The 26,229-nt window shown below is 38.9% G+C and overlaps 1 protein-coding gene across 2 annotated transcripts in view; it reads left to right on the top strand.

The window, feature by feature from the left end:
• The first annotated feature begins 267 nt into the window (after positions 1–267).
• The window catches only part of FAM83B (family with sequence similarity 83 member B), a 91,319-nt gene continuing 65,357 nt past the window's right edge, over positions 268–26,229 (top strand). The window contains exons 1-2 of one of the 2 annotated variants that reach the window (XM_039222050.1): positions 268–605; positions 20,029–20,549. In XM_039222050.1, the coding sequence (XP_039077981.1) occupies positions 20,094–20,549 (456 nt within the window). In that variant the 5' untranslated portion in view covers positions 268–605; positions 20,029–20,093. Of the gene's footprint in view, positions 606–651; positions 706–20,028; positions 20,550–26,229 lie in introns of those variants that run through there. The other variant, XM_039222049.1, reaches the window with a different exon arrangement.

Below are 26,229 nucleotides of genomic sequence, written 5' to 3'. Positions count from 1 at the left end.
TAAAATCTCTCTTTTACACAAATAGATACATGCACAAGTACTGTTTCTACCACCTTTCCACCTCCTGCCCTTTTCCAAGCCTGGAAACACTCAGGCAGTTGGGCGGGGGTCTGCATTGCTGGCCGCCGACTGGAATTATCTACCGCAGGCTCAGTCGGCCCCGCATCTCCCGATGGTACAACCCCATCCCCCGCTCTAACCCTGCGGCCCCCTCGCCCCCTCCCCCCCCCCATCCGCATTCCAGTGCCGGGGAAGGAGGAGGGTGAGAGCTCAACCGCCTCTTCCGAGGTCCACCCCCTTCGCAGGTAAGCAGGCGAGTCCTGGGCCTCCGCTCGCCGAGGCCCAGGTGTCGGGACTTGCAATCTCCAGAGACCCTGGAGGGCGGACGGGGGAGGAAGGCTTTATACTTTGCTGGTGGAGGGTTGGGTTTCTGAGTTCAGACAGGTTCCGAGGCGCTTTCTGGCTGCGCGGGGTTCGGCGTGACACGACTTCGAACTTGTTGCAACTGGTCCGCACACCCGCCCTCGCTCAGCTGTGCACTCGGGCCCGGGGAGGCGCGGTCGGCGCCGGAATCAGCTTCCCTCCGCCGACCTGACGCGCGGCAGGTAACTCCCCTCCCCTCTCCTCCCTCCGCCTCCCCGCTTCCTGGGAGGCAAACGTTCGGCGGCGGGCGCGGCTGCGCGTGGCTCGGGGGCGCTCCTGGCCGTAAGTGGGGCTCCCGGCTGCCCTCCGCGGCCCCGGCGGGCGGGAGACGGGCGGGCGGGGTGCGGCGGGGCCCGGAGGCTGCACCCACCTTGGGCCGGCCCGGCAGGGGGAGGGAAGGGGAGCACCCCTGGTGAGCCCGCGCGGGATCGGTGGTTCTCCAGGGTGCACATTTCGGTCTTCCCTGTTGGGCGTGTAGGTGAGAGTGCGTCGGGAAGTTTGAAAAGTTGTCTCGGGCTGAGTGTGGCTTCTGGTTCCCCAGGGGACAGGCGCCTCCCACCGTGGACGTGGGATCTGTTTCCCCTTGTGCTCTTGGGAGCTGGTGGCGGACCCCGGGAGAGAAAGCGGTAGGAAGGGTGTGGGAAGAGCCTTGTGGGAGGAAGTAAAGGACGTGGTCAGGCTGGGGGCAGGTTGCGGAGGGGGCGTCCAGCAGAAAAGTGGGGAGCATAGGCTGAAGGAGGGCGTGTGTGTTCTTGCGATCTCCCGTGGCGTTTGCAACTGGGAAAGGAAGACAAAGTTACTCTTGACTAAGTCTCGTTTCTTGTTTGTATCTAATCCTCTTCTGTCCCCAAGTCAGTTGAGACTTGTGTTTTCCAAACGAGTCTGCCCGAGTCTGGGTGTGTGTCCTTGGTTCCCTCGTAGGTGTTTCTGGTACACTCCAGATTATGAGAACCACTGCTCTAGAGGGAGAGGAGATTTGTTTCTGGAAAGGTACTTGGAGGCTTGAGGCCTATTCTTTGTGACGCGTTGGGAGAATTATCACCTGTATAAGGTGTGTGAGTAGGCAGACAATATGCCTGTGTGTTCAGGCTGCTGCGTCCATGAGTGTGTAAAGAGACAGTGGTGCTTTATAGGGAGGAGGTTGTGGAGACACAGGATTCCATGCTGTGAATTCATGCTGTGGGAACACAGGATTCATGCATGGAGTGATGAGGTTCTAGGTCCTAGGGTCTCCCACCCAGAAGTGGAGATAAGAACTCAGGAGGCCAGAAGAGTAAGAAAAAGAAAAAGCCATGCTGGTGGCAGGAAGTCGAGGCTGTAGACCAAGATGGCCAGCGACTCATTTCCAGATTCCCAGTTGGGACACATTTTGCTAGGTTACTGGCAGGCACCTCCCCTCTTTCCCTTTCTCATCCCCAACCAATGCAAGAGCCCCAGGGAAATCCATGACTGAGGCTGAATCAGTCCTGACAAGAAATAGGACAAGGAGATAGTGATGAAAGGGAGGACCTTAGAAGAGAAAACTATTAAAAAAAAAAAAAAGTTTTTTTTTTTTTAATTTGGTTTTTCAAAATAATTCAATAATGAGAATGCTGTGAAACAGGATGAGGTGGGTGTTAGGGGTCGGTCTTTATTTTTGTTTTTTCCCTGTCTTGCTGCAGTTCCCAGAATGGTGACAGTCCCCACACCTTCCAGTTTCAGATACCACCCCCTGGCTTTTGGGTTTAGGGCACACGTGGTGGACACACCTATTAAGACTGCTGGCTGCACCCTGCAGAGACTGCCTGAGGGGCTGGGTGGATCCTGCCTTTAAAACTGGCACATTCTAGACCACAGATGCTCAGAATTTATTGTGGGAAGCTGTACCTATTGAACAGTTGCTGAAAGGGATTGCATAGATGGAGACAAACCACACCTCTGGTGCTGACTCAGTGATGTCTTTTGTGATTACTCTTTGGAGATTATTACTGTAACTATAACTGACTAAACTCTTTTGGGATGGGTTAATTAATTTTACTATTCCTTCTCTTGTATTTCCTCCTGCTACCGTGTGTCCCCTTACTGTTTATACATTGAGTGTTTTCTTGATCATGACTTCCCCTGCAGCGACACACCTGCTTTGTTTCTTATTCCATTCCATTCTACAATAATGAGTTTCCAAGATGTAACAGTGTACTTTAAGTCTTGAGAAATCTTGTGGTGAAAGTGTGATCCCAGAAAAGCAGGCCTCTTCTCCATATCAGGTTGGAGGAGAGCTTTTGAATAGGCCCCGCTTACCTTAATTTAACTAATTATTTGTCAAATGACAAGTTGTCCTTGTTTAGCTCGTTAGGTAAGTTTGCATATCTGTTCCTCTGTAACTCGTAAAATATGAGTGCTCCAAGGATGTTTCACAATTCAGAGTCTGTTCCACACAATGTCTCTGCTAGTTTTGCAATGCACTTTTGTTTATTGAATTGTTTCTAATCTGGAAGTGGCATGTAGTTTAGAATTTTGTTGGTGAGTTTATCATTTGAGAGTCAGAATACATTCTCCTCAACACCCCCAAATAGTGTTCTAAATATGGATTTTGAGGTACCCTGGGTTAAATTCTATGCAGATAGCACCTAAGCTCCATTATAAATTAAATCTACTGATCAGTTCTTCGAGAAAACACTCTGGAGCCTTCGCATGCAGCTTCCTTCTTACTGAGATAGGCCAGTTGGCATTAGCATGGTTTTGTGGTATCTGTGTCAGCTTACAAGGGGCATGGGTGGAAGTAATGTGGAGTGGTAGAAAATTGGCTCCAGGTTGGGGAAAAATGGTTTATTAAGGAGGCTGAAAGCTCACACATATAAGGGGCAGATCAAGGAGGCAAAAGATGTTTCTAGCAGCTGTGATGCCATGGGGAAGGTGAGACTGGATTGGAGAGATGATCCAAACATAAGGGTTACTTACCCATCGGGTACATCTGTGTTGGGAAGTGTTTGAATCCTTTGATCATGTCTGATATGAAGAACCTTTTCCTCTGGGGACATCTAATTACTATCCAGTTTGTAATTTTGTTTTATTTTCACACTGCCCTTAGGAGTGAGGCCAGATGTCCCCTAAAGGCACATGACTTTTATCTTTTGAGCTGTGTATCAAGTAACTTGTAGAAGGCACCCATCTCTGGGGAAGGGAAGTTAGGGATGGTCAGCCTGTTGAGAACTGGCATAGAGTCAGGTGTAACCTCCATGTTACTGGCAGTGGCCTGTTTTAAAGAGTTTACACAAAAGTTAGTCCTCATATCTAAAAGTTATGACTCTATCCATTCATTACACATGCATGTATTGACTACTTTGTGCCTAGCAATGTGTCCCGCTCTGAGTCGGAAGGTAACAAGATACTGTTCCTGGATCTTAAGCTGGTGTTTAGGGATGTAATAACAATTACAAGCGCAAACTGAAATGAATCTTGTCCATTCACTTAGTGTTTCCTTCCTATTTTCTCAAAGTTCCAGCAGATGCTGTGTGTGTTCATTAATCTTCTGTGAAATTGAACACTAGCAACCCTGACTTAGTCATGATTTGGGACAAAGTGCCTAAATTCTTTTGGCATCTCAGGTTTTCCACTGGTGTGTCCCATCCTGCTCTGAAATTCTCTGTGATCTCTTTCTATTGAGGGTACCATAAAATAATGTTATCTAACATCTCCCTGTAGTGTCCCTGGGAAGCTCATGATTTTCAGTTCTTTTGTCAGATTCTCATTTCAAAGGGTTTTAGTTCTCTATCATCAAGTTTGCTTCTCTGATTGTATAAGCTTTACTCATTTAGGGAAGAAAAAGCAGTTTTCAGACCACCAAAAAGTGCTTCTTCCACCTCAGTGGCCACAGGAGAGTCACTCAGGGGCCTGTTCAGGATCTCCTTTATTTCCATGCACAAGCAGAGTTGGCTTTCATGGCTTTCGTCCTTAACAGGACACGGCTCCGACTACTTAGCCTCCTCTGACATTCAGCAGCTGTTTCCAGATGTTTTAAAAGGATTGTCTTTTCTTGATAAATGTGACTTCTGAATGATTTGTTAGAGAAGGGTGAAATAAAGCTAAGCTGTCCTTAGATTAAGGAGCTACTGACTGCATTCCCCACTGACCTCTTGCTTCAGGTTCATTCCTTCCTTTCCTTTCTCATCTCTTGAGGTTCCTCCAAACTTTTGTCTGATCTTATGGTTTCTGGCCTCTTTGTTTCTCTGTGCTTCTCTTCCTTTTCTGTATTTTCCTCTGTCTTCCCTTCCTTCTTTCTTCGTCCCTTCTCATCCTTTGGCTCCTCTTCTTTTTCTGTGCCACGTTTCATCTTTTCTTTTTCCTTCTCCCCCATTCCTTCTACTTGTCTAATTCTCCATCTGTTCATCTATTTATTTGTCTTTATTTCTTTCTATCACCTCCCAATAGCAGTACAGTTTTCTATTCTTGTACATTGTTTATTTTTTTTTAATGTTTACTTCTTTTTGAGAGAGAGAGAGAGAGCATAAACAGGGATGATGCAGAGAGGGAGGGAGACAGAACTTGAAGCAGGCTTCAGGTTCTGAGCTGTCGGCACAGAGCCCAACGTGGGGCTCAAACTTACAAACTCTGAGATTATGGCCTGAGCTGAAGTCAGATGCTCAGCTGACTGAGCCACCCAGATGCCCCGATTTTGGCACATTGTTGATTTCTAAAATTCTGTAAAAATTCAAATAATGTTTAAATCAAATAACATATGTTATGGAGGTAATTCTGTTCTCTAGTAGTTAAAATACATTCTAAAAAAAATTGCCAGTTATATTCTAAATGTTTGATACACTAGTCAACAGTACATTTCTGGCATTCTATATAAAAAATACTCTTTTCCTTCACAGTGGAACATGTGTACAATGATCATCAGATTAAAACAAAAGATTGGCCTCACTTGCCATTTCAGTAATTTCCATCTTTGCCTCTGTTACATTCAATTTATTAGATAAGCATTTTACTACCATCGAGACTTTCCCTTTTCTATTTTCTGAAAACTTAGAAAGTTCAAGCTGCAATAAAATATTCAAGTAAGAGTACAAATAAGGTAATGAAAAAGAAGGATATTGATGTTACTGAAAGTGGATATTGACATATCCATAGCCTCACTGTGCAGTAAGTTGAAATATTTGTTAATTAATGGATTGAAAGGTGGATTTATCACAAGAAAGTTACTTTGAGTGTCATTGTCTAATGTAGGATAGTTCAAACGTCAAAAGAACTAAGTAGAGGGCTACAATACATATAATTGAACTTTAAAAAAATCTCAATAGGAAAATAATACCAACAAGAATTAAAATTATAGCATATGTCTACAATATCTGTGTGTGTGTAATGTCAGGCAAAAAGCATCAATCCATATACAATGAAAGTAACATAAAATGTGCTTTAATGTATGAGTTTTATTTCTGTAATACTAAGCCACTTCTTGTACACTCACATTTGTGAAGGTGTTCTTTGAGAAGTCAGTCACATCTGTATACTCAAAGCCTTGATTCAGGACCCTCTTATTAAGATAGGGTCTTCCTAATATGAGGTTCTGTGTTCTGTTTGTAGAGTAGATTTACTTCCATTTATTGGGTTAAATCTTACATGCAGAGGAGTTAAACATGAAATATTGAAGGAAAAGACCATAAAATCTCTCTAAGGTTTGGATATAAACTATGAGTGTGCCAAAGTTTGGACAGGAGCCCATGAACATCCTAAGTAGGTCTGTGTATATAGCACACATAGAAATGACTGATAAAATCATTAATTATTTGAGTGAAAGGAACTAATTATTATCTTTGGTTTTAAGATCCTAACATAGTGGTAACATTAGTTGGGATCTCTCCCTTCTCCCTCATAGTTACACTAATGTGGGACTTAAGGACAAATGTGAATAAAATAGAACTCTCAGGTACAGTTTCTGGTTCAGGTGTAGAGCTTTATAAACACCCATCTTCACTGAGTCATTGCAGTTGCCCAGGGTATAAACACTGTTATAGGAATCAAGCACAATTGTGAGGAGAGGTTGCAGGGAACGCTATTCACAAGTAATCCACAGGACTTCGAAATCCATCTGTACAAATCCAGCATTTTACACACTTAAAAAAATAAGTATTTCTTCATACTTTTTTGGTTAACTTCCACGTGTGTGAGTGAGAGGAGCCAATGAAGAAAACAATAAAAGGGAACTCGAGTGGGCTAGTTTTCCAATCTGAGTTTTTTGGGAATTTCTGAGGGAAAATAAAAAAGAGGTGCTTCATTTCAACCGTGATAGAGCTATCTAAGCAGGCTGAATTAAAAGGGAATCCTGAGAGCAAAGACTAATAAAATATTGCTAGACATTGGATTGCTTTCCGTGTTGTGTTTATCTATATGGCTCTTTATTCAAATCAAACCAAAATCTTTCGAAACTACACATATTATTGACATTTAATTTGGGGGGTTAAATAAACTCATGACTATTTGAGCAGTTTTCACAATTTTATTTCTGTTTTGAACCTCTGCTTTTTAATAGTCCAAGATTTTTGTTTTTGCTGCTAAATGTATAGAACCCTGACTTTTGATGGCCATTCCCAACATACATAAGGAAAGTACATTTTCTTAAGACATTTTGTTTGCAGACTTTCAGTTTAGCATAGATGAAGCACACTCTTTTTGTTACACGTAGTTGGAAAGCCATTTTCATAGTTCATATTGGAGGATATGCTTATGATGATTTCCTACAGCTCCTGCCCCTCTATAATGTCAGTGTGCACAGAGATTGGCTTTCTATTGTCTTAAGTAGACTCAAAAGGTGGACTAGAGGGGCACCTGGGTGGCTCAGTTGGTTAAGCATCCCACTTTTGTTCAGGTCATGATCTCCCGGTTCATAGGTTCAAGCCCTGCATCAGGCTCTGTGCTGACAGCTCAGAGCCTGGAGCCTCCTTCAGATTCTGTGTCTCCCTCTCTTTCTGCCCCTCTTTCACTCATGCTCTGTTTCTCTCTGTCTCAATAATAAATAAACTTTAAAAATAATTTAGAAAAAAAAGATAGAAGACAGTGGGTATGACACACATGCAGCATTTCATTCTTTAAGGCCCTTGTTACCTGCAGTGTGCTCACCTAAGTGTATACATATTCTACAGAGGTTCAGAGCTGAGGTCCAAAGATCCCGAATCCACTCCCTGTGGTAATGGGAATTGAGGGTGGGTGTTGTGAAGTGGGGAGGGTTGGTGAGGCAAAGGAATGAAGGGATAGATAGATCCCTAGTTATTTCTCCTTTGTGATTGATTACAAGTGAGGGAAGAACAGATCATAGATACCAGTAGACTTAGCACGTAAGACAGTGGGCCTTATCTATGACAGCAGTGATACTCCAAATGAGGAGTACCCAGTATGACTGAGGCACAGATAAATTAGAATAAACAGCTTGGGGGCCTTCAGGGAACTTCTGTTTTGGTGAGGGGGATACAGGCAGTGGCAAGTAAACAGATACCTTGATTATTTTACATGATAATAAGTACTAAATGTTAAATAAAACCAGATAATGGATTTAAGCATAGTTGAGAAGGTAGGTCTTTAAAAATTTTTTTAAATTTATTTTTAGAGAGAGAAAGAGAGAGAGAGAGAGAGAGGGAGAGAGAATTCCAAGCAGGCTCCACATACACTATCAGCATGGAGTCCAACATGGGGCTTGAACTCAGGAAGCGTGATATCCTCACCTGAGCTGACATCAAGAGTCTGATGCTCAACCTACTGAGCCACCCAGGCCCTGGTTAGGTCTTGTCTTGTCTTGTCTTTTCTTTTCTTGTCTTTCTTTTCTTGTCTTTTCTTGTCTTTTCCATTTATTTTTGAAGGAGAGAGATAGAGCATGGGAGGGGGAGAGAGGGAGAAACAGAATCTGAAGCAGGCTCCAGGCTCTGCGCTGTCAGCACAGAGCCCATTGCGGGCCTCAAACTCAGAAGCCATGAGATCATGACCTGAGCTGAAGTCAGATGCTTAATCAACTGAGCCACCCAGGGGCGTCCATTTTAAAATGGGTAGTCTGGAGGGCCTTTCTAAGGAGGTACCACATGAATAACATAAGAATGAAAAGCAAGAGAATTCCAGGCTGTTGGAATGACTAGTGCAAAGATCCTGAAATGGGAATTAACTTCGCATGTTCAGTGTAAAAAGGGGAACCTTTTAAAATAGTCAGGGAAGGTGTCCAGAAATGAATATATGAGTTTGGAACCTAGAAGAGCAGTCCTTTCTGGAGATTTTCGAGTCATCAAAAATTGATAGAGAATATTTCCTGCTGTAAGACTGAATGGCATTATCCTGGAGAGAATATTGACAGAAAAGAGTAAAGGTATAGATAAGGAAAGCTCCCAAGTCCCAAGCCCAGACAACAGGAACGTAAGAAGTCTTGATAGCATTTGAAAGACAGTCTTAGCCTCCTGTCCTAGAACCCAATATTGTGGATATCTCAGCAGTGATTTTCAGATACCATTGGCATTGACAGGAGTCAGTTTTAAAAATCACTTCCCCTGGTACTATAGCATTCTCAAGGAAAAAACAAGCAAAACAAAACAAAAAAAAACAGTAGTTGCAAGTTTTGACTACCTTTAGAGTAGAGAGATGGATAGGCTTCTTGAAGCCAGAATCTGGGTTTGCATCTGGATGATGTGTTGGATAAACCTAAGCATCACAGTGTTCTGTTTTACCATGTTGGAAAATATGGACTTTTAAGCTTCTCAGCATTGCTCTGGAATATACAGTTTACCCTAATTGCACCTTAATGATATACCAAACATCTATAATCATAACCTGTTTAAACACCCAGTGAATCCTTCCTGCTGAAATACGTTCATATAATAACAGAACTGATATCAAAAACAGAGGAGGAATGAGTCCTACTTTATAGCTAATATGTATCATTATGTTGAAAAACAAGACTTAGAACTTTATTTCATGAAGATTAATTTAAATACACAGAAACTATTTTCAGAATGACTTTAGCATAATTAAACAGCTCAAAAAACAGTTCTTAGGAAGAATTCCCAAATAACACTTGATAATATTTCTATCCTTCTGACAGAGTGCTCATTTGAAATTAGTATTTATGTTTATTTTTAATAGAGATCTATGGATTTATCTAATTACTTTTACAGTGCTCAGTAGGTTTCTAATTATTCTTTTACAAGTCCTTTTCAACGGGTAATATTTTGTATTATGAAACAACTAACCTCCATTTAATTAAAACAAATATATGATTCAGTCTTAAAAAGTTCTGCATGGCTATTATTTTTTTTTCTTTTTTATTCCCAGGTTAGTTAACATACAGTGTAATCTTGGCAGGAGTAGAATCCAGGGATAACATTTCTTATATATGACACCCAGTACCCATCTGAAAGAGTACCCTCCTTAATGCCTTCCTTAATCATCCATTTAGCCCACCCACCACCACTTACTAACAGCAACCCTCAGTTCTCTGTATTTAAGAGTCTCCTATGGTTTGCCTTCCTCTCTGTTTTTATCTTATTTTTCCTTCCCTATGTTCATCTGTTAAGTTTCTCAAATTCCACATATGGGTGAAATCATGTATCTTTCTCTAACTTATTTCACTTAGCATAATACCCTCCAGTTCTATCCACATTGTGCAAATGGTAAGATTTCATTCTTTTTCATCACTGAGTAGTATTCCATTGTGTATACACACACACACACACACACACACACACACACACCACATCATCTTTATCCATTCATCAGTTGATGGACATTTAGGCTCTTTCCATAATTTAGCAATTGTTGGTAATGCTGCTATAAACATTGGGGTGCATGTGCCCCTTCACACTAGCATTTTTTTGTATCCCTTGGATAAATTCCTAGTAGTGCAGTTGCTGGGTCATAAGGTAGTTCTATTTTTAATTTTTTGAGGAACCTTCACATTGTTTTCCACAGTGGCTGCACCAGTTTGCATTGCCACCAGCAGTGCAGTAGAGTTCCCCTTTCTCATAAAACAAGTAATCCAGGGAAAAGATGAGCAGAATATATGAATAGACCACATTTCCAAAGAAGACATCCAGATGGCAGACATATGAAAAGATGCTCAACATTGCTCATTATTAGGGAAATAGAAATCAAAACTACAGTGAGATACCACCTCACACCAGTGAGAATGGCTAAAATTAACAACTCAGGCAACAACAAATGTTGGCGAGGATGTGGATGTAATCATTTAAAAGAATTTATACTTCAGGATTTTTTTGGCCTATCCTATTTAATCAACTCATTCTGTTATGCTGAGTTATTAAAGCAGTATATTATTAGCTTGTTATGTAACACTTATGCAGTGAGCATTGACAATTGTGCTCACCATAGATAATCCCGACCATCACAGAGCTTACAGTATAGTGAAGAAGATAGAGAATAATGCATGTAAATAATGCATGGGAAGTGATAATATGTGCAGAAAATGCTGTGGGAGCTCCTTGGAGTGGCTCTGTTCATAGCCCCTGGGAGTTGGGGACAACATGGCACATCAGTGAACTATTTACTCAGACTTCATTAAGTGTGTGCAGTTATTTTTTTTTTTTTCCTTTTTGGTCCCTGAACCCATATGGCTTTAGTTTCTCATATTCTGTACTTGTTCATATGTTTTGCCGTAAGACTTACTAAACTGTTTTATTTGCAGGGTTTTGAATTACATATGACAGTCAACTTAGGGCATGAATGGAAAAAGAGGAGGGTATTCTAACATAAAAAATAACTAGTGGAGTAATTCCCTTAAAAAATCCTTTTTTTTCCAAAGTGAAGGAATATAGATAGATAGACAGATAGACAGATAGCTAAACATTTGATAGAAGCAGAAAAGTGTAAAGAAATTTTAAAAACTTACCCATAAAACAACCTCTCCAAGGCAGCGACTCTTGTTTTTATGTATGTGTTTTTATTTTTGGTTCTGGATGAATTTTCTTTCATTACAATTCTGTTCTTACATGATTTGATAGCTTTATCATTCATATAGCATCATAATATAAGCATTTTTGCCTGCTACCAAAACTACTCTTGGCAGCTTTTGACTTTCTTGGCTTTTTTTGTTTGTTTTGCATTTGAAAATGGATATGTAGAATGTGCTTTATTTAACTTCAAAAAATGAAGCTAGACTGTGAAGGCTGACTTAGGAGAAACTGAAGACAGCAGGCCGTTCCTTGTCACAGTGGAGTAAGAAACCCTTTCTTTGGGCGCCTGGGTGGCTCAGTCAGTTAAGCGTCCATCTTAGGCTCAGGTCATGATCTCATGGTTAATGGGTTCAAGCCCTGCATCGGGCTCTGTGCTGATAGCAAGCTCAGAGCCTGGAGACTGTTTCAGATAGTGTACCTCCCTCTCTCTCTGACCCTCCCCTGCTCGCTTGCTCTCTCTCTCTCTCAGAAATAAATAAAACATTAAAAAAAATTAAAAAGAAACCCTTTCTTCCTTCCTTCTTCTTCCTTCCTTCCTTTTCTCTTTCTTTCTTTCTTCCTTTCATTTATTTATTTTGAGAGAGAGAGAGCAAGCGAGCGAGCGAGCATGAGTGGGGTAAAGGCAGAAAGACAGAGACAGAGAGAGAATCCCAAGCAGGTCTGTGCTGTCAGCGCAGAGCCAGATGCAGAGCTCAAACTCAGTAATCATCAGACGCCCAACAGATGTAGCCACACAGGCACCCCAAGAAGCACTTTCTTTACCACCTCCCTCTTTCAAACAACATTAGCAAGTTTGTGGGTATAACAGACCTTTCCAACAGGCAAAGTAAATATCATCTTAGAATTTTGAAGCTGAGGGTGCCTGGAGCCCAACTTGTTAAACAGTCTAGGACTCTTCCAAAAAATATGTCCTCTGCTTGATTACATACAGAAAGAGGATACTCATTAGGAAAGTAAGAGAAATATCCTTATTATTAAGTCCAATTCTCTCCTATGAGGCTGTGACCAGGGTGTGGGGGTGCAAGAGCACCTCTCTTGGGGGTCCTGAACAGACCAAATTCGGCCACTGACTGCTCACAAAATCCAGAGGTAGACGAATGAGTAATGGTGAAACAAGAAAAGAGTTTATTTCGGTGAGGCCAGCCCTGGGAAGATAGCGGATTTGCCAGAAAACAGTGGATCCTGAAGACTATCTCTAAAGGGCGACAATTACCGCCTGGTTTATATAAAGCAAATGTGGGACAAAGGTTAGTGGATACTTGCTGGTAGGCAGGAGAGGTCAGGCCCATCCTTGTCTTGAGGCCAGTCACGAGGGTCTTGCCGGCTCAGGGCCGACTTTATTGCTTGAGAGCATAGTTTCTTTTTCCCTGTCACAGGACGCTTTGCCTGCAGGGTCTTTTGCCTGAGTTAACAGATAAGCTGGAGAGAAGAATCTTGTCAATTAGAAAGTGCGCACTGAGGCCAAAATGGAAGTAGTTGAAGTTTTCTTTCATTACTATCTAACAATTTATTTTAGTGGATTTTAAGCTGATACAGAGTTGAGAGCCTCTATCTCATTAATCCCAACAGGAACCCTTTGCCTTTAGTACTGTTATTTTCACCATTTTCTTGCTAAGGGGTGTAAGGCTTAGAGCCCTGAAGTCGCGTGCCCAGAATCTTAAGACCTATTTGTGTCAGAGCCAAAGACTAAACTTGGGCCATCTCACCCACTCTGAGTCCCTGAGCCAACCAGCGATTGGTCACCCAGTCCTACTTTCCCACTTGACACAATTAAAGACTACTCTTTTGTGTCTCCTTTAAGTGTTCTCTTTAGATGAAATGCTCTAATTTTTCATCTGTCCTTCAGGATATAACCTGTCCCAAACTCTGCTCAATCCTGTACTTGTATGATAATTTATTTTTTTTATTTTTTATTTTTAAAGAGAGAGAGAACTCTAAGACTACATCCCCAGGGCAGGGCTGAACCTATCATGGGGCTCGATCTCTAGACCCTGAGTTCACGACCTCCTGAGTTGAAATCTAGAGTTAGACACTTAACTGAGCTACCCAGGTGCCCCTGCCTGATTAATTTTTATTTTATATTATTTTTTAAATTTCTTAATTTTTATTTTGAGAGAGAGTGAGAGAGAGCGAGTAGGGGAAAGGCAGAGAGATGGAGAATTCCAAGTAGGTTCTATACTGCCAGCGCAGGGCCTGACACAGGGCTCAGGCCTTGAACCCATGAACCATGAGATCATGACCTGAGGCGGAATCGAAAATTGGATGCTTGACTGACTGAGCCACCCAGGTGCCTCCTGTATGATTAAATTTTAATGTGAATTAATAATTTCACATTTATTGTATTGGAGTTAATCTTGTTCATGTTGATTTATTATTTCACCACTTTAAGATCATTTTTAATATTAATTCTGGCATCTGATGTGGATGCTGTTGTTTCTGCAGACTGTATCAATGCTTTTCTATTTATTCATCTGAATGATTGATACATACATTGATCAGGATCAGGATAAGATGGAACACTTCACAGCACAGGATACCACCCCATTAGGATGACCTTATCCTGTTCATTGGAGCTTCTGGAGGGCTAGTATCATGATATAATGCAATGTAGGAGTAGTTTAGGTGTTGGTAAAACTGTAATTTGCTTTAATTCCACTTGCATTTTAAGCCATGCCTAGAGGACTCCTCTACAGTTTGACTATCTAGTATATGCTCTCTGAGAAAAGGGTTTATTGTTTTCTGTGTGTTTTTCTTCCCCCCTGTGGATTTCTCTGCAGGAATCACTCAGTGATTCTAAACATCAGTGAATGATGATGTTTTAATGTCATTAACCTATATTGGGGGCCTTTATATTCTTATATCTGGACTATAGTTTAAACTGGGGATGGAAAGTATATTGAATAATAAGTATTAAGATTTTTTTAAATCTTCATTTATTTTTGAGAGAGGGAGTGAGAGCAAGTGAGAGAGAGAGAGAGAGAGAGCATGGGCGAGGGAGGGACAAAGAGAAAGGGAGATACAAAATCCAAAAAAAGCTCCAGGCTTCGAGCTGTCAGCACAGAGCCCCACGCGGGGCTTGAACTCATGAACTGCGAGATCATGACCTGAGCTGAAGTCGGATGCTTAACTGACTGAACCACCCAGACACCCTTTGAATTATGGGTATTTTAAAAATTATTTTGATAAAGCAATTTTGTCATACCATCCTCCAATGAAAAGAAATAAATAAAAGTTTGGATATTGAGCAAATTGAAATTTTATTGGGGATTTATAAAATGAGTTGGAGGTATTTAGTTTCCTTTTCATGAGTTTGATAACATGGGCAATTCTATTTGTGATCTACACACGGAGACATTTGCATCCAGACCCTTGAGTGCTGTGTGTTCGTGTATTCCTTGGCCTCCTGAAAAGCATACCCTATGGAAGACTGTAGTCTGTACTAATGGATCATTTTGTTGTATGATTATAAAGCCAGCTGAGAAATTTTTATTAAGTTTGGAGACCACAATTTGATATCAAATTGCATTTGGCAGCTTGAATATTATAGTAAATTTTTAATTTAATAGTATCTTCTTTAATGTTTTAATTGTCAGCTTAAATTTCTGGTAATCAAATTCAAAGTCAAAGACAATCTTGGCAGCTAAAAATTCAAAGGAAAAAGAGATCTATAATTTTTAACTGTTGTGGACCATGGATTATGATTTTATAAGGCAGAGATGTTCTGAAATACTCCTTAATGAAACATCTTCTCATATTCTCTAGGTAGATATTTTGACATATAAAGTCAGTTACCCCCTTCCAAAAAAAGATTGAGTTAACTTTTTTGTCAATATTTAAAAGACATGTTCTTTAATAATTTTGTTCAACCTTAAAGTTATGTCAGAGACCTAGTTTTATATCATCACATAAACTAGAAAAAAAAAAAAACACTTGGAATCATTTCTGGGTGGGAAATTACTTCATAAAAATCTCTTAAGTACCTTTATTTAAAAATTTTAAGGTTTAAAAAATAAAGATGATCTTTATATACATTTGTGTTAGCTTCTTGGTGCCGCTATATCAAAATATCACAAATTTTGGCTTAAAACAATGGAATTTATTTTCTCATAGCTCTGGAGGCTAGCAGTTCCAAGTCAAGGTGATGCTAGGACAGTGTTCTGTCTGAAGGTTCTAGGGAAGAGTCTGCTCCATGTCTAGTGTTGCCAGTAATCCTCAGCTTTTCAGTTTCTGCTTCTGTAGTCACTTGGAATTCTGTTTGTTTGTGTCAACTCTCTCCTTATAATGGCACCTGTCATATGGTGTTAGGCCCCACCCTAATTAAATATGACCTTATCTTAACTTGATTACATTTACCAAGAAGACCCTATTTCCAAAGAAGATCACATTCACTTGTACCAAGGGCTTCTGGTTCAACATACCTTTGTTAGAGGACATATTTAATCCATAACAGCATTTAGTAGTTTAATAGAAACAGCCTAAGACAGAAGTTGGAAAATGGACCTCAGAGACAACAGCAGCTGTGATCCTTTTTGCATTTTTTAAAGTTTATTTATTTATTTTGAGAGTGGGACAAAGAGCATAGGAGCAAGAGAGGGGCAGAAGAAGAGGGAGAAGGAGAGAGAGACAGAGAGAGAGAATCCCAAGCAGGCTCTGCACTGTCAGTACGTAGCCCAACAGGAGGCATGAATCCACAAACCATGAGATCAAGGCCTGAGCTGAAATCAAGAGTCAGTCACTTAACCAGCTGAGCCTCTCAGGCTCCCCTTTTTGTATTGGTTTCAAAGTCTTACCTTTGGGTCATCTGCTTCCACTTTGCTAATCATAACCCCGGACTATTTGTGATTTAAGGAAGTTTTCATTTCTCCTTGGAGCATTTATCCATTGACATGTCTTCAAATGAATCTTCTTCTCAGACAGAAACCATAAACAAGTATGTGATTTACATAGTTTTATAATGAAACTGCTGAATTGTTTTCCAGAGTAGCCCATGAATTGAAGTCTGGTGTTTAATATCTTGTTTTACATTCTTTGTATTTACGGATTTAACATTTGGAATTTATACTGTCCATGAATGACACGCAAAGATTCGATATGAAATGAATTTGTGATGCTTTTGAGGCATGGATTTGAATCCCATATTTTGTAAGCCTGTTTTTTTGGAATGAGTCACTTAACTAGCAGATGAGCCTAGTGATCTGTTCAGCTTTTATATCATAGTGAAATTTTATTTTTCTCTACTCATTAACTCTATTACGTATGTTTATATACTTTCTAGGAGTTTTTAATGGTTATTAATAAAATAATACACCTTTGCATGTTTAAAGGCATACCCAATTAATTTTGTCCTCAAATTAAGCCCTTAAAATGTTCAGTGATTAAACTCTTGAGCCGTATTAAGTCTGTAACTAAATATAAGTGCTATTTTATTGCAATACCCATTTATGCAAGTGCCATTACCTTACTCTTCTCCCTTAAAATTTGTTTGTAAGTGATTCCTTTGCAATTATCCCTTGTATACAGCTCTTATGATAAATGCTGGTCTTTAGACAGTGGTTAGAGGGCATAGCTTTTCTAGCAGGACAACATCAAGCATATTTTTATTTTATTTAAAAAAAGGTTTTCTTTCATGTTTATTTATTTAAAATGAGAGAGAAAGAGAGAGTGCACCCATATGCAAGTGGGAAAGGGTCAGAGAGAGAGAATCCCAAGCAGGCTCCACACTGTCAGCACGGAACCAGATGCAGGGCTTGATCTCATGAACTGTGAGATCGTGACCTGAGCTGAAATCAAGAGTCAGACATTAACTGACTGTGCCACCCAGGTGCCCCAAGCATGTTTATTTTTTTTTTTTTTATCCTAACTCTTTTACATAATATCTCAACTTTCTTGCTTATGGCTGTAGCATATTTTTCTATGATGTATTTTTCTTCATTGTATCTGGCATTCCCATTTGATTAGTCCCATTGTGTTTTACTTTTTTATATCTTCATTTATTTTTTTCCCTCATAATCAACTTTTCATGTATGTCTTTATGGTTTTATTTTGCTTTCATGGTCCTTTTGATCTCTCTGATTTCTCAGCTTACCCATAGCTCAAGAATGAATTTTTACAGTTGCAGAGTGTACATTTACCTAGGTAAAGCTCAGAAATCAATACAGTTTTCAAGTACTGTCATGCATTTTAACTTACAAGTAGATAATTTTAGTGTTTACCATCGCATTACAGGAATTCAAAAGTTAAATTTAAAACATTAGGAAATAAGTGCTAAGAAAATTTAAAAGTTTTGTTACAAACCAGTAGTTAACTCCCATCTTAAACAATTACAAATAATAGATGTCATTTTCATGTGATCACTGGATGTCTGTCCCTTCATGGACTGGAATTGTCCAACGAAAACCACACCTCGCTAAACCTTAGGGAACTACACTTTAATTACACTTTAATTAAATGGGTTAATTCTATCAAGGAAATAAAATCCTATTGCTTTGTTAAAAATGAGTCTAGTATCATGTGCAAAAAAGAACCTTAATGAACATCAGAAAGGTCATAAGTTCGTAATATGATACTACGCATATTAATTGAGCAACTTGATGAAGATTTCTCAATTTTGGGTCACATAATATCTTAATGCAGGTGGCTGTCCTGTGTATCGAAGTATATTCAACATTATCCCTGGCCTCTGTACACTACATGCCAGTAGCATAAACATGTTCTACTTTTTTTCTTGTATCAGATTTAACCTTTAGGCTTTCTATACTTTTGGACTTTGTTGGTGAAAATTTTGAGCTTAGGGGACAGGATTGTCTCCACTAAAAGAGCCAAGTGGACCCTTTTATCTTCTTTCTTCTTTAGTTCTACCTTAATCTGTGTTGATTTTTTTTCTGATCCACCCCCACCCTTTCAGCAAAACTTGTGGCAATATTTTCCATTCCTTCACAACTTGTCTGTATGATTAGTGACTTGTTACATCTTTCGAGCTAAGGAGTTAATAAATTGTTACGGCTTTGTGGGTTATCCTCCCAAATCAGATTTGAGTTTCCATAGTCCTGAGTCTGAAAAGGCTGGATTAAGTGGAGAATTTTAAATTAAGACAGGGCCCTCGACAAAGATGTTCTTGGTCAAATTAGCCCTTTAGTGCCTCATAGAGTTGTATTTTGTTTGAATCTGCACAACGGAGAGCATGGCTTAAAAAGATTGGACAGTCCCTTATTTGATTGAGATAAAGTCTAGTTGGGTGTCTTATGCAGTGAATGATTGAATGAATGACAGTTTGTGAGCATTGCGAGAGTTGGGGTATGAGCTTAGGCAGATTTGGATTCCTAAGAGAAGTCCCTGAATCATCTTTGATACCTTAAATTTCTTCATCACCTAAATGCTGTCAAAGCATCTAATCTCAAGAGTTCTTACTTTGAACCAGCTCACAAATGTTGTCACTTCTTCACCGGGTGTTTGAACACTGAAAGATCTAGGTACTTGTCTATCCTCAGTTCCCCCAATACTGCCAGACTAATTGTTTTAAACACTGGTTTTGTTAAATCGCAGAAATCTGTGTCCCTCCACCTTGCTGTATTGTGTCTATTCAAATTTATCTCCTACTTGCAGTGAAAGGAGCATACTTTCCAGCAGACCAAGTTTTTTTGTTTTGTTTGTTTTTGTTTTTATTAGCTCGTAAATATACCAAGCTCATGCCTGTTCTTTGCTTTTGCTTATGTTTTTCACTCTTGTTTGGCATTAAAATATTCCTTCTTGCTACCTGATCATATTCTTACTCATCATCCTAGGTTCAGCTGAAACCTAAGTCCTGCACAGGGCTATCCATAGCTCATTTATTCCATATTGATATCTACTTGCTTTTATCTGAAAGCATTCAATAGAAACAGTACGCATTTTGGTCCTCAGCAACATATGGCTTTGTTCAGAGTGATAATAGATAGCTTTGTGTGTACATTTTGTTTTGCATCTTCATCTAATTGATACATTTCTGGAAGGCAAGTATTTCATGCTTTTTATATTTTTAATATGGGATTATATGCATCACAAATACTTAGTAAAAGCTTCTATTAATGGATGGCTAGGTACTGATTGTTTCCTATTAAAAAAATTGTAAAACCAAAATCAAGAAAGCTTATAGAAACAAACGGCCATACGTAGTCTCAGATTAAAGTTAAGAAGGCTGACCTTTCTGGATGTCAGAGAAAAGAAGGTATATTTCCTTAGGTGAGGAACTGAAAGTAGGGGTACCTTGGAAAAATGAAACCAACTAGAGACCTGTAAAAGGGAATTTGGGGGTGCCTGGGTAGCTCAGTTGGTTAAGCATCCAACTTCAGCTCAGGTCATTATTTCTCTGTTCATGGGTTCGAGCCCTGCATTGGGCTCTGTGCTGACAGCTCAGAGCCTGGAGCCTGCTTCTGACATGTGTCTCCCACTGTCTCTGCCCCTACCCTACTCACGCTCTGTCTTTCTACTCTCAAAAATGAATAAATGTTAAAAAAATAAATAAAAGGAAATCTGTTTAGCTTTTTTGTAATACATGTGTGAATTAGGGTGCAACTAATGTCACTTTGGATGTGATGTCTTATTGAGCTACTGGTAGTGGAAATGAGTAAATGTAAAAATAATGATTGATGTGGGTCATTAAGTATTTCGTTACAGAATTCTAACTGATCTTCATTTCCTTCTTTTCAAGCACCCACATACCTCTCGTCACTGCACAAATGGACATTTGAAAGTGTTTGAAAGTACTGTTGTCAAATGCTCGCAAGCATGGAAACCTCATCAATGCTGTCCTCACTGAATGATGAGTGTAAATCGGACAATTATATTGAGCCTCACTACAAGGAATGGTATCGAGTAGCCATTGATGCACTGATCGAACATGGGTTAGAAGCATACCAAGAGTTTCTTGCCAAGGAACGAGTATCAGACTTTCTAGCTGAAGAAGAAATTAATTATATTTTGAAAAACGTCCAGAAAGTTGCACAAAGTACGGCATATGGTACTGATAACTCCTACGACGATACCTCATCTTCAGGGACCTACTGGCCCATTGAGTCAGACGTGGAAGCTCCAAATCTTGACTTAGGCTGGCCGTATGTGATGCCCGGACTCTTAGGTGGTACCCATATAGACCTCCTCTTTCATCCACCAAGAGCACACTTACTTACAATTAAGGAAACCATTCGGAAGATGATAAAAGAAGCACGAAAGGTAATCTTTTCCATTTCTAAATGAAATTGTTTCTCAGTGAAACTTTTTTAAATTGAAGTATAGTTGACATACAGCGTTACATTAGTTTCAGGTGTGCAACGTGGTGATTCACCAAGTCTGTACCTTATGGGGTGCTCACCATGAGTGCAGTTACCATCTGTCACCATACAACACTATTACAATACCATTGACTACATTCCCTACATTGTACTTTTCATCCCTGTGACTTACTTATTCCACTCTAAAGGAAAAATAAGAAACATGGAAAAGCATCAAAGTAGTGTAACAGATATGTATGTTAAAATAATCTCTGTATGTGTGGACCATGCCTATTATTCTCAGGAAATATACCTGGGAATACAAATACATAGGAGGATCATACTTCCCGTATCTCTGTATATTTAACAGAGTGGTGTTAGGATCCTGCTCTAGGTGGGGATTTCCTTCTCTTCTTACTGTACATCCACCTTCTTCTGCCCGTGAAGGCTATAGTGTGTGGACTGGGAATGAGATGATGGGACACATTGAGTCAAGGCACTTACATTTTCCTTAATCTCTGAAAGGAAATGTGTTTTTGGTAAATCAGTTGAAATGTGTTTTGAACTCAAAAGGACTGAGCCCTAACTCTTGCTGTAGATATAGTTGATGCTCTTAAATAAACCACAGATGTACTTATTTATTTCCTCAGTTTTGTGGAAACAGTATAAAATCAGGCATGATAATGTAAAACTCTGAAATTACATCCTGAAGTGCTTAGCATTTTAGGGCCTCTGTGCTCTTAATTAAAATTTTTAAAAAAACTTTTAAATTTTTTTTTAATTTTTTTATTTCTGAGAGAGAAAGACAGTGTGAGCAGGGGATGGGCAGAGAGAGAGAGGAAGATACAGAATCTGAAGCAGGCTCCAGGCTCTGAGCTGTTAGCACAGAGTCTGATGCGGGGCTCGAACCCACAAACCATGAGATCATGACCTGAGCCAAAGCCGGATGCTCAACCCACTGAGCCACCCAGGCACCTCTCTTTATTAAATATTTCCATTGGCTTATAAATCTCAGAAATTCTATTTTAGAGCTACGCTAGAACTGTAGAAATCTTCTTTTAATCAATCAAAGTTACTGAGTATTTTCTAGGTACTCAGTATCATGATAGATAGTTTTGAGATTATAACAAAATTTCCCAAGGTGTTTATTAAACTCAGCCTAGAGTTTTGCAATGAAGAGATAAAGAATTAATATTTTTCACTATAAATTGTTAATTTCTTGTTTAGAGATACAATATAATATAGAAATGTGACCTAAAAGGGACCTGAGGATCAACACATATATGACATCGCTTTATTTCATGTCAACAAGACCCAGAAATGCTTCAAAAGCTTGCTTTTATGAAGTAGAGAAATATAAGACCCTTGAAATCCACAGTGACATTGTAGTTTGCAAGGTAGGCAACTAAAAGCCTCACAATCATGTTAGGGAGACACAATGTTCTGAGGCTGATGTCAAATGTAGGCTTTGCAAAAGTAAGGGGATTTTTTTCCCCCAAACCTTTTGAATTCAAGCAATCAGACTTTTAGCTCTGAAGTTAACAGTACTACATTAAAGAAAGTACTAATCTATCCCATTTGATAAAAATTAACTACATAATCAGGCATGTGGTAGGGGTCCAAATTTATTGAATGAATTGAACTGTCAGTTCCATTTTCTAAATTGAACTATGAGTATTTTTACAACCATACTATCCTATGCTCTTTGGATGAATTATACAATTGTATTTTGTAAAACAGCAGAAGGAAAGTCAAGAGTATAGATCAATCTTAATAAAGGTAAAATAACAAATATCTTGTACTATAACATTTGCTAATTTCTGTTTGGGGACACAGTATGTTTTTGAACTATAATAATAATTGAATATTGAAAAACACATCAATGAGGGTTAATATTACGATGATAATTTTAGTAGTTATGAATTCCTCAGCCTACACCACAGCTAGTTTCCTTTGGAGCATTGCATTTCTGTGATGCACAATGAAATTCAGGAGACATCATTAGTTCTTGGGTTAGCATTCATTAGAAACTGAACATAGTCATGAATGTTTGTTGTAGTTTTCTTTCTAATGTGGCAGCTATTTATTTAGTGAGCCTCTAAAAGTAATATCCTCTGCCTGGTCATCGTCTGCTAGGAATTCCCACTTGCACTGGCAAGATGGGGATCTTGAAGTCCATACTGTATAACAGTGATCTCATGTTCTCCTTCTCTTCCACAAAGTCAAAATGGCATGACGTAAGAAAGAATTCTTCCTGTATTTGATTTTGTGTATACATATACATGCTAAAGTCAAAGAAAGAATTACTTAAACCTTGTAACTTGAGTGTATAGCAACTGAATATTAATCATACTAGATAACTTGGAGTTTTGTCTCAATTTGTTTACCAAAAGCATTGGAGGACATTTTAATTTCTACCCAGATACATTAAATATTGAGGTCAAGTGGTCTATATATGTATATAATGTATATTTCTCCAGTCTTTTGGAAATATCTTCGTGTGCCACAATATCTATTTAAAGATGTTTGGAGGATCCAGTATTCCAGAAAAGGAAGTTATTGACCCCATTTTTACAAAATGTTATACTATTTAGCCTATATCAGACAAGGTCTTGTGAAAACATTGTAAAGTAACAACAAATAGTATTTTGAAGTGAAAGCTTATCAGAACACATTGCTTTGTAGATTAATTGTGGTTTTTTTATGACTGTCATTTACTCAGTGGATATAAGTCAAATTATTATAATTTCAGAATGAATGGAAGCTTTTTAGATTTCAGGATCGACTTCCTGTTTTCTAACTATTTTCAGAAGACAAATTCTCTTTATTAGCTCACTCTCAATGAATTGTCATGGCATTATGAAGAGGATGGTATTTTTTTTTCATAAAGTGAGTGATGTATATTTTGATGAATAGAACAAATTTTCTTGCCTTCACATTTCTCAGGCAGATTTTTTAGGTAATCAACATTATACAACTGTTGAGATAGGAGGCCAAACAAGTAAGGTTAGGAACCAGCAAAGCAGAACCCATGAAGTGATCTCAGGGAAGAATTTAAGTCCATTTTCATCGTTCTGTTTGCAATTGACATAAGATATTGTGAAAATAAAGGTCATATTATGGAGAAATCTTAAAATAATGAAAAGAATCCAAAGCATTTTCCTTAGAGGTCCAAGCATTAGAAGTCTAACCACCAAATTAACTCTCTAGTCCCTTGAGAATGGAAATAAAAATGATACTGTATCATATCCATCTTTAATGGCAATATCTTGTTTTTAAGCTTCACTAATTTATATGCTCTTGTTTCTATCTAAAGTAACACAGGCTCTGAATCATTCTACTTTGATAAGCAGAATATAATCTTTATTGTATTTAAAAAATCCATAGATTTGTTTTTATTCTCTTTTTTTTGCCAGTTGTCCCTTAGAAGTTGTATAGAGGTTAATTTTTCGTATTGTTTTCTTGTTTTTTCCTTTTGTTTGTTTTTTCTTTGTATGCCTATTTCCTTATTAGAGAATTTTCCTCTGGGAAATTCCAGTTACAGGTAACTTCTTACTTGTGCCCTAAAGGGGCCATATTTTCATTTACTGGCTCTTTTCTCTAACTCTTTCCTATTTCTCCCTATGTGCTTGCCATAATTACGTTTGGGTCAACTTTATAAAGTCTGATAGCATCTAGCAAGACTTTTCCCAGATAATTACTTGTCTCTCAAGAGGTGTTCCCAAGATGATATATGCATGTATTCCTAATTACTGTGAATACCTCTTATGAAAGCATCCTGTCTAATTACTTTAAAAAGCCGTCTTTCATTAAAGTCATTTTTTTTCTAACTATTCAGTGGTGGATATCCATAAAGTTATAATTTCTAATAGTCTTGAATATGTTAATGCTTAACCAGAATGCTATTTGCATCTGTTTCCTTATTCTAGGCTAGCTTCTGTGACGTGTGAATCTTACTCTTGTGAAATATGGACTCAGGAAGACACATAAGCAAGAGTCTAGTGAGAAAGAGGGCAGATTAGTACCTGAGGTGTTCTGTACTGCCTCTCTCAAGTTTAAGTCTTGATTCCTCCCTGACTCACTGTTGTTGGGTGTGGCTGTTATGGCCTGAGGAGCTATTAGTAATGCAGAGAAACTTTAACCACCAATTGGCCCATGGCCACAAATGGAAAGATGAGCAGATGATGGGGCTTTTCCTGGGATTTGCTTAACATTATAGAAGCAGTACTAGACTAGAGGCTCTTTAATCAGGGGTCTGTCACTAACTAGTTTGAAATTGAACAAGTCATTGCCCCTCCCCAGGTATCTTCCTTTATTTAGTGAAAGACATGAAGCAAAGCCTTTTAATGTTTTGTTGTTGTGTATTTAAATTCAAGTTAGTTAACATATAGTGTAGTATTGGTTTCAGGAGTAGAACTGAGTGATTCATTGCTTACGTATAACATCCAGTGTTCATCCTAACAAGTGCCCCTCTTAGTGCCCATCACCTGCTTAGCTCATCCCCCACCACCCTCCGTCCAGCAGCCCTCCATTTGTTCTCTGTATTCAACAGTCTCTTATGGTTTGCCACTCCTCTGTTTTTGTCCTGTTTTATTTTTGTATCTTCCCCTATGTTCATATGTTTTGTTTCTTAAATTCCACATATGAGTGAAATCACATATTTGGCTTTTTCTGACTGACTTATTTCACTTTGCATAATATACTCTAGTTCCATCCACATTGTTGCAAACAGCAAGATTTCATTCTAATGTTCTTGTCCACATCTCTAATATTGCTTATCAATCAAGATTATTTCAATACATTATACTCCTTGCTGAATTAGTTCATTATATGAATAATTTTAATTGCGTCATAGTGTGTCACTTACATCTGTATGACTTTGTGATCATATCTTGCCCAGCTAAGTGATATTGATGTATTTATCAGTGCCTTTATTAGGCTAGGATCATCACTCTCCTAATGTTCGCAATTTTTATTAAGACTTTCCTCTTTGCCCTCCCTGTTACAACTCTCACTATGAATACTTTAATGCTTTGAATTTGAGTCAAAATTATTTATTTCCAGGAAATGTGTTTTGCTTAGTCAGATTTAATGAAATGTTTTTTATACTGTGACATTAATTCAAATACCTCTTCTCTAAATAAAATGTATTCCATGTTCATGTGTATATGTGTATATACATAATATATATATATGTATATACATACTAGTGTGTATGTATGTGTGGGGGAGAGAGAGAAAGATCTTGTTAAAATTCCACAGACTTTGCTGTGCTAACCATTGCTGTGTCTGAATGGGAATACTCTTTAAGTTCCTGGTGCTATACAGGAAGAAAGCAAATTCCGCATTTTTCTTATTTCATTCACCCACTCCTTTCCCTTTCTATTAGTAATTCTGATGATGTTAATACAATTTTTAACATAGTTACTTAATTTTTGAGAGACAAAGATCAAGAGACAGAGCACAAGCAGGGAAGGGGCAGAGAGAGAGACACACACAGATTCAGAAACAAGCTCTAGGCTCTGAGCTGTCAGCACAGAGCCTGATGCAGGGCTCGAACTCAGGAGCTATGAGATCATGATCTGAGCTGAGGTCAGAAGCTTAACTGACTAAGCCATCCAGGTGCCCTTAACACAGTTATG

The sequence above is a fragment of the Hyaena hyaena genome, unplaced genomic scaffold (genome assembly GCF_003009895.1).
Source record: "Hyaena hyaena isolate Hyena2069 unplaced genomic scaffold, ASM300989v1 scaffold_1045, whole genome shotgun sequence".
NCBI lineage: Eukaryota > Metazoa > Chordata > Mammalia > Carnivora > Hyaenidae > Hyaena > Hyaena hyaena.
This window is presented reverse-complemented; position numbering and strand designations above follow the sequence as displayed.